We start from the raw sequence: 8,527 nt of genomic DNA, 5'->3' as shown, positions 1-8,527 counted from the left end.
ACCTAATGGGGGTCGCCCGGGAGTCGGAAGGGGGAGGGGAAAGGGAAGAGGCAGCCAAGGAATTGTTTTTTCCTCTGGCCCCGCCCTCGCCCGGGAGGCCAATGGTGGTGGTCTGTTTCCCCCGGAGCCTCGCCCAGCTCCTGTGTCTCAGCCAATGAGCGGCGGAAGCGGCTCCGAGGGGGCGGGCCCGGGAGGCTGTGCGTGTCTTGTGAGAGCTCTTGAACCAAGTCAGTGCTGGAGTCGGCTAGGCGGCTGGAAACGGCGGCTGCCGCCGGTGACTCAGGGAGGCGGGAGGCGGGGTAAGAGCGCCGCGGCCTCGGCTGCGGGGAGAGGGGAAAGAAAGGTGAAAGAGCCGAGCGCGCGGCCCCGCCGCCCGTTGGCAGCAGCGCAGGCCCGGCAGACGGGCGCCTGGGGGTCGGGGCCGGGGAGCTGGGCGCCGGGGCGGGGCGGCGGGGCAAGTGCGGAATCGCGGGCTCGCCCACCCTCCCCGGCGGGGCCGCCCGGGGCGGGGACCCAGCCGCCCGAGACCGGCTCTGTGCACCAGGGGCCTTTTCTTTTCGGGGCTGGGGGCTGAGCACTTTCAAATCCACTCGAGCCGCAGATAATTCTTCCCTCACTCCCTCTGCGTTTGCGTTTGAGCTGTTAGAAAAGCCAAACTTGGGAGAGCGAGGGTCACGCGGCGTTGGGGCCCGGGTGTGTAGCGGGGGAGGGCGCCGGGGGGCGGGAGGGCGCAGGAGGGGGGCTTGGTGCGGGTCCGCCCGAGGCCGCGTCCTCGCGCGGGTTCGGCGCCCTCCGCCCGCCCTCTCTGCTGTCTCCGCCCGGCCCCCTCCCACCGGCCGCCCCCGTCGCATTTTGTTTTTGTGTTTTTGCAGGGAGGAGCTCTTCCTGCGGGCGTGGAAACCATGGTGCTCACGCTCGGAGAAAGTTGGCCGGTATTGGTGGGGAAGCGGTTTCTCAGTCTGTCCGCAGCCGACGGCAGCGACGGCAGCCACGACAGCTGGGACGTGGAGCGCGTCGCCGAGTGGCCCTGGCTCTCCGGGACCATTCGAGCTGTCTCCCACACCGACGTTACCAAGAAGGATCTGAAGGTACAGGCGGCTCCGGGCCTCTGCCGCCGGACGTTTCGCAGTTACCTTGGTAACGCGACCATCGGTTCCCTCCTTCCGTTTTCTGAAAACGGAGACCAGAAAGTTGGCATATGATCTGAAGGTGCAGGAAGCTAGATCTTGAAAGTCTTTGGAATGGTTGTATAGAGCCGAGTTGTGTTTGGCCCACAGCTCCTGGCTGCCTGGCTTTAATAGTGGGCTTAGGGTTGTTCAGACACGCTTCATTAATGCCGGTGCTGTGTCCCACTAGGACTGTCTCATCTTTACTGCAGAGGAGGAGGAGTATTTTTGTTAGCGTTAAGTTGGGCGTGTAAGTGACGTTTGGAGTCATTAAGAATTGAGGGTTAGTGCTTGGAAGTACTTTCAGCTGGTTTTGTTTGTTTGTTCCTGTTAATTTATTCACTCAACTTTTGAAAAAACTTTCAGACTTGTTAAAAATGAAGTGAGTGTAGAGGGAGGAGCTTAAGTTCTGTTTGGCGTATTAGGGTGGGTGTTTGTCCGTATATGGTGGGTCAGGGCAGGAGTGGGTTCCTGGTTGTCTGTGATGAGCCTGTGGGTGGGTGTGGGATATGACCATATATGGAGGGATGGAGGTGGAGCTGTCCCATATATGGTATATTGGAGGACTGGCTTAGATATACTGCACTTGGACGCATGAGGGGAGGGAGAGAATTGGGAACAAGTGTGGCCAGTGATTTTTTTTTTTTAATCATTATGACACTCAGAACCTTTTTCTGTTAGATCTTTTCAAAGACAGATGAATTCTGATTGTGCTCCCTAATGGAAGTATTGGTGTGAAAGGATTGTCTGGGAACAAGCAGTGAGGAAGCCATTGTACCAACAAAGACTCCTTTGTGCAAAAATAACTGAAAAAAGGTTCCTAACAAAGACTCCAAAGTGGTGATAACTTGAAGGAAGCTTGTCAGAAGATATTTCCACCCTGCGTAGTGGATGTGTTTCAGAATCTTCACTTGGCCATCATCTTTGCTTTTTCTTAAACTATGTTCAAATAAAGGCAGCAAGTTTTAGCATTGGCAGTTGATTATATGTTGATTTCTGAAACACTGTTCATTTGAACACTTTCAGGGTGACAGTGTATGCCCAAACTGGTATTTATCTGCAAAGAGTTGTAGGAAAGGGGTATGCTGTTAGGCATGTTTTAAAGCTTCAGTGTTGTGCCTTGTCTCACGTTGAAAAGGAGTGACCGAAGAGCATTTAACCGTGTGCCAAGCACTTCACAACTATGATCTCGTTTAATCCTTATAGCACTTATTGGGGGTAGGTACTAATATTGCCCCCATTTTATGGATGAAACTACTGTGCCTGAGAGACATTAAGCATCTTGCCAAGGACACATACGTAGGAATTGACATAGCCTGTATTCTGTCAAACCCAGGAAGTTTTACTCCAGAAGCTGCCCTCTTAACCATCGGGCCAGTGATCAAGAGCTGTGCCACAGTAGAGCTCCTGTCATAGGCTGTGAGGTTTGGTTTTTTCCTCCATTCCACTCATTCTCCTGCCAAATCAGGTTTTGATGTTTATAGAGATAATATATTGTGGTGCAAGAATGGCCAACCCTTTTGCTTTGGGCTTATAACCTTTCTGTAAGATGGGCTTTGTGTACTAGATTCAGTCGTGCTTGTTGTGGTTTATTTCGCCTGCCAAATAAAATTTTCTCTAGTGCATTTGTTTTTATGTGATTTGAATGGAAACAAGATTTTATTTAAACTTTCCAGTCTTTAGTTCTTTGGCAGATGTTGAGAGACTAGGCATTCCCTTCCCTTCTCTGGCAGTGATTGAGGACCTGTTGGGTTAGGCAGGCAATCTAGGAGGAACTTCCCATGTATATATATTTTTTAAATCTCCTCCCTCCGCCCCCAACCTTTGAGGAGGTGGTGATATCTTCATTTTCAGAATGAGGAAATAGATTTAGGAAAAGGAATCTTGTCCAGATTTGCATAATTAGCTGCTAAGGGAGGCTGCGAATCCAGATTGGGCCGAGTGTCTTCTCCACTGCACTTTGGTGCCTAACGTGAAAACAACTGGGAATTCATGTCAAAAACAATTTTGGCTAGGTTGGATTTTTGCCTTGTACACATCACAACTCAACCCTCATGTAAGATGCCAATCTCATGTCTCTTTTTTAGTCATGATTTATCACTACATTCCTTAGTTGAGTAGCAGATGTTAAGTTTGGGGGCCATGTTGCATTAAAAAAAACCAGGATTTTATTTTACCTTGATTTTAGAGTTGGGGGTCTTGTTGCCCAGGCTGGTCTGGAACTCCTGGGCTCGAAACACCAAAACCAATTTGTGCTTGGTGAGATGGAGGCAGGAACCAAGTAACTAAGGCCATGCTTACACTAGGGTTTAGGGGCATTAAGTTTTTGGCGGGTGGGATGGGGGTGGGGCGAGGGGCTGAGATGAATGTGAATAAATAACATTCAAGTAATATGTAACCATTCTTCTATTATTAGGACAAATACAAGTCTGTCTAGACTGGCTTGTTTAGATAGTTATGGATGGTATTAATGAGGCCAAGGCTTGTTAACTTTGTTTCACCTAGAGAGACTTTGTAACAAAATCACTTAGATAACAAAAAGATAATATGTCTAGTAGTTGGTTACAGAGAAGTTAAGGTGAAGACATAATAACAGTAGATAACTATGATTAAATGGTTACATCAGGATTTAGCAAAGAAAAAATAATCATTAAATGGATATTATGTGGCGATTACTTCATTTAATCCTCACAGATATCCTAGATGGTAAACTACATTTTTAGTGTCAAAAACTGAGGCTTAAAGAAGTTAAATAGCTTGAGTTTGTCTCCAGACCTTAAACACTAGGCTTTAATATTCAGATAGAGTAAGGTTAGAGCATTTTATTTTGCTAGCCTCTATATCCCTAGCACCTAGAACACTGCTTGGCATGTAGTGTGTGCTCAACTATTTGAATGGATAAGTGAAGGAATCATAAAATTATTACCTCTCCTATGGAGAAACAGTTTAGAAAGAATCTGCTGATGAGGCAATAGCATTCTCTTCATCTGGAATAACAACAGATCTTAAGTAGATGTGGCTATAAAGACTGCTTTAATCTTATTTTTATCCTGCTCTTTCTACTTGAGGATGAAATGAGTTGCTTCCTAGCTGATTTTGTTCACATAATTATGCATGCTGGGAATGCCCTGCTTCCTTAACTTGTCCTTTTCTTCTTTGAAGCCTACCTTTTCCTTGAGTCTAATGCCCCTTCTTAGTCCTTACAGGTGTCCTTAGCAGGCAATTAGTCCTTGCCATCTGTATGTACCATTTCCTGCTATTGTCAGCAATTGGGTGCCTTGACCAATGCCTAGCCTTTCATTTTTGCACACCGTTGAAACTTTAATGTTAGTGCAATCTGCTGCCAGTCAAGCCATGTAAAATGAGAAAACTTCTAGCACGGTATAAAAACTGTTTACACCTTTTAATTGAAAGCTGGACCTTGGGATCTTAGACAAACATTTAGGCATAAGAAGACATAAGTGGAAGCACAAGGAATTAATTTCTTTGTGGAGTAGTGAATTAAGTGGTATCCTGCATTGTAGTGCAAGGCATAAAATAGACATGTAATTAAAAATTTGTCTAAAAACCGTATCATTCTGTGCTCCTACTTTTAAACTTGGAAACATTTTCCTTGGTGTTTCTGATGGCTTTTATAATCATATAGTCAGGTGAGATGAGAGTATGGTAAGAGTGGGAGATTTTGATATTAGTTTATTAGATATAATATTAATTCATATCAGAAAGATTTTCTGTTGGGGAAACATTGGCTTGAAAAATCTGAAATATCGAGCATTTGGTCAAGGTGTTTCATAGGTACTAATAAGGTACACATTTGCAAAATACCCATTAAAAGAAGAGCAGATTTCAAAATTATAGGTAGTGAGTCATAATTGACTCTTTGGCCTTTGAAGCCACACAGCCTAAGTCACATCTCATTGTGGGCCAAAGGAGCATGGGTGAAATAACACAATTTAGAATAGAAACTAGTTGCATCTGTCAGCTTGCATGAGCTTGATCAAGTCACTTTAGTTCTTACTGAATTTAAATGTCTTTTTAGGCCAGGTGCAGTGGCTCACGTTTGTAATCCCAATAATTTGGTAGGCCAAGACGGGTGGATCATCTGGTCAGGAGATCAGGAGTTCAAGACCAGCCTGGCCAACATGGTGAAACCCAGTCTCTACTAAAAATACAAAAATTAGCCAGGTGTGGTGGCATACACCTGTAATCCCAGCTACTTGGGAGTCTGAGGCACGAGAATCACCTGTATCGGGGAGGCAGAGGATGCAGTGAGCTGAGATCGCGCCACTACACTCCAGCTTAGGCAACAGATTAAGATTCTGTCTCAAAAAATAAATGTCTTTTTGTAGAAATGTCCACAGAAGAGGCTTTTTTGGGGCATGTCATTAAATGTAAAACCTCAGACCTCAAGGCACAAATGAAAGATGCTTTGTTTTTTCTGGAAATGGGGTCTCACTCTGTCACTCAGGTTGAAGTGCAGTGGCGCAGTCATAACTCACTGCAGCCTCAACTTCCTTGGCTCAAGCAATCCTTCCACCTCAGTCTCCTGAATATCTAGGACCACAGGTGGGCACCACCACTCCTGGTTAATTTTTGTATTTTTTGTAGAGACAAGGTTTCCCCACGTTGCCTTGGCTGGTTTAGAACTCCCGGACTCAAGTGATCCTCCTGTCTTGGCCTCCCAAAGTGCTGGGATTACAGGTGTGAGTCACCATGCCTGACTGACATACATAGTTTTGATAGGAAACTTTTGAACAATATTGAAGCAAGCTCACAACTTGTTGGTTTTCTTATATATTTTTTAAAGTCATCTTTTTCCAAACCAAAATAATGTGATTTTTGGCTAATACAGTGTAATATTTGAAAGTCATAAACTTACATTGTTTTTAAGGAGCTAAACTTTTTTTTTTTTTTCCCCCAAATCACTCAAAAATTGGGATATGAAAAGGGGCCCTGTCTGACTCTTGGTTTAGGGTTATCTTAGGCTTTAGATAGTGATCTGGTAAGAACTGTGATATTGCTTAAGTTTTGGGAAACCACTTAAGATCTTAATCCTTCTTAATTCTGCACTTTTTTTTTTTTTTTTTGCTGAATAGATATTAAATAATCGTGTTGAAGACCCTCTTTCCCCTGCTCCTAACTTAATAAGTGATACCTTGATAAGATTTGAATTAACCATGGAGGTATTAAAACTACCTAGTTGTCTTGCCAGACACTTTACATACACTGTCTTTTAAAATATGACTAACTATGCAATGAGAGGTGTTACTTTTTTCATTTTGAAAAACATTGAGAGAACTTAGATTTTCTAAGTGAGGGTTCTTAACCTGAGGTGCAGGTTAGTTGGTTTCCTTTGTAATCATAAGTATTTTATTTTATATATGTAAAATCATTCTAAGAGAGATTCAGTGTAGCTGGGAATTCAAGATCTCTGAATCTGGATCTGGAATTTGTGTGTGCTCATTCCTCTTATACCACATTGCTGATAAATAAGAAAACTGCCTACCTAAAGCTTGGTTGGGTTTGAGGTTGATGTGAATATGGAGCAGAAAGACTAGCCAATTTAGGGGAGATGTCAGAGCATATGGATTCTGTGGCTAGGAAACAGAAAGGAAGATGGGCAGTCTCTGCCCACCTTTATGAAAGACCATTTGGTTGATTACAGTGATAGAAAACATATAACCAGGGAGAAACATATGTGGGCCTTGCCATGTGGGTGTTCACATTTATTCTGATTTGGAAAGTATTCAGTAATAACTGCAAAGTTAAAAACCTAGAATACCAAGAAGATATGTAGTTTCCTAGGTAAAGTCGCCTGGGAAGTTAGGGATGCATGTTTTATTGGCTGAGAAGGGTAGGATCTTAGATTTCGTTTATTTTTATTCTGTAGACTGGAGAAGGTTTGGGATTGGGGCTAATGTGGGAATTTAGTGCCTTCTAAGCAGATGAGAGAAACAAGATAGGAACCCAATGCAGAGGGAAATTTATTCATTAATCTATTCTAACAAGTATTTGAGTGCCAATTAGGTTCCATATACCAGTGATATACAGTGGTAAGCAAAAGCAGAGACAGACTTTGACTTATTAGAATTTATTTGTCAATCAGTTAACCACAAATAAATGTTGCAAAGTGTGGATAAGAGCTAAGACGGAAAAGTACAAAACTTTGAGTACAATTAGTAAGGGGACCTCTCTTGGAAGAGAGAGGCACTTTGGTAAGGGAAGGTTTGTTTGAGGAAAGGATATATGAATTGTGTTCTGATAGATAAAGTTAACTAGTTAATAAACTGAAGGTTGAAAAGGGATGTATGAGTGATGTCTGTAAAATGATGAACAGATTTGATAGATGATAGATGTATTAACTAATTCCTGGAAACCAAAATGAGAGACCTCTTTAGTAAGGAGAGGAATTTTAAATCAAATAAAGTCAGTAATTTTTACACTGAATATTGAGGGAGTTTATTGTCATTCGTAGAATACAAAAAGCATTAAAGAGAACCTAGAATAAGTTAAGGGGTAGCATATTCGTAATAGCTTAAGGAAGCTGGAGTGTTTCAGTGCTTTTATATGACTTTGAGTTTTATGGTTTTGTAAACAATTCCTACTCATAGATCGCTCCCAGAAGCCCACTTTTAGACTGAATTTTTTAAATGTCTTTAAATATGTATACAAATTTTAAGAGTTGTAGCCTTAGGGTTAAAAGTATTACGCAGGTCAGAAGCAGAAAACATTACAATTACTTGGAAAACAATATTTCAAGGTAGTTTAACTTTCATGTAAGAGGCTAGAGGTAGTTCTGAAAAACTCTGGTCATTTTGTTAATCACTTGTTTCTGTGTCATCAAACAAGTAGTTTTAGACTCCACATTCTGTGGTAAATTTCCTAGCTTATTCAACTGAAAGGGATATTGAAGATGTGCTATGTATTAGGCCTTGTGCTAAATTCTACTCATTCCAGAGGAATTCAAAAGCAGGTGGTGGATTGTGGTGATGGGGGTCGTCTTAAGCCCACTTATATTGTCAACAGAGAATTACAGTGCAGTTTTATTAAGTACATCTTTTGAGTTTCAAATTTTTGTCTTCCAATTCCAAAAGCTCAGATGTCTAATTAATGTATGTAAACGCCTGATAAGTCGGGGTTGTTTGGTTTCTGGGCTTCCCAGGGGTTTACTTTAGGGACAGAGACTGGCCCAAAAAGCCTTGACTTCTGCATCCCGAAGTGAGTTGGGAGCCAAAGCCTGGTTCATGTGTGATTATGTGTTGTGGGCTGTGACAGGAAGTGAGGGAGCTGGAAGGGGGAAAGCACATCCAAATAAAAGATTCAAATAGAATAATGAAGGTATAGTTCAACTGGGGCATTTG

The 8,527-nt window shown here is 43.0% G+C and overlaps 1 protein-coding gene across 1 annotated transcript in view; it reads left to right on the top strand.

Moving 5' to 3' along the window:
- Positions 1 to 251: 251 nt before the first annotated feature.
- Positions 252 to 8,527, top strand: part of KDM3A (lysine demethylase 3A) — a 53,732-nt gene continuing 45,456 nt past the window's right edge. The window contains exons 1-2 of the mRNA XM_054475770.2: positions 252 to 343; positions 873 to 1,088. Of these exons, the coding sequence (XP_054331745.1) occupies positions 903 to 1,088 (186 nt within the window). The 5' untranslated portion in view covers positions 252 to 343; positions 873 to 902. The remainder of the gene's footprint in view (positions 344 to 872; positions 1,089 to 8,527) is intronic.

The sequence above is a fragment of the Pongo pygmaeus genome, chromosome 12, assembly GCF_028885625.2.
Source record: "Pongo pygmaeus isolate AG05252 chromosome 12, NHGRI_mPonPyg2-v2.0_pri, whole genome shotgun sequence".
NCBI classification, from domain to species: Eukaryota; Metazoa; Chordata; class Mammalia; order Primates; family Hominidae; genus Pongo; species Pongo pygmaeus.
The sequence above is the reverse complement of the archived record's forward strand: the minus strand, read 5'-3'. Positions and strand labels throughout refer to the sequence as shown.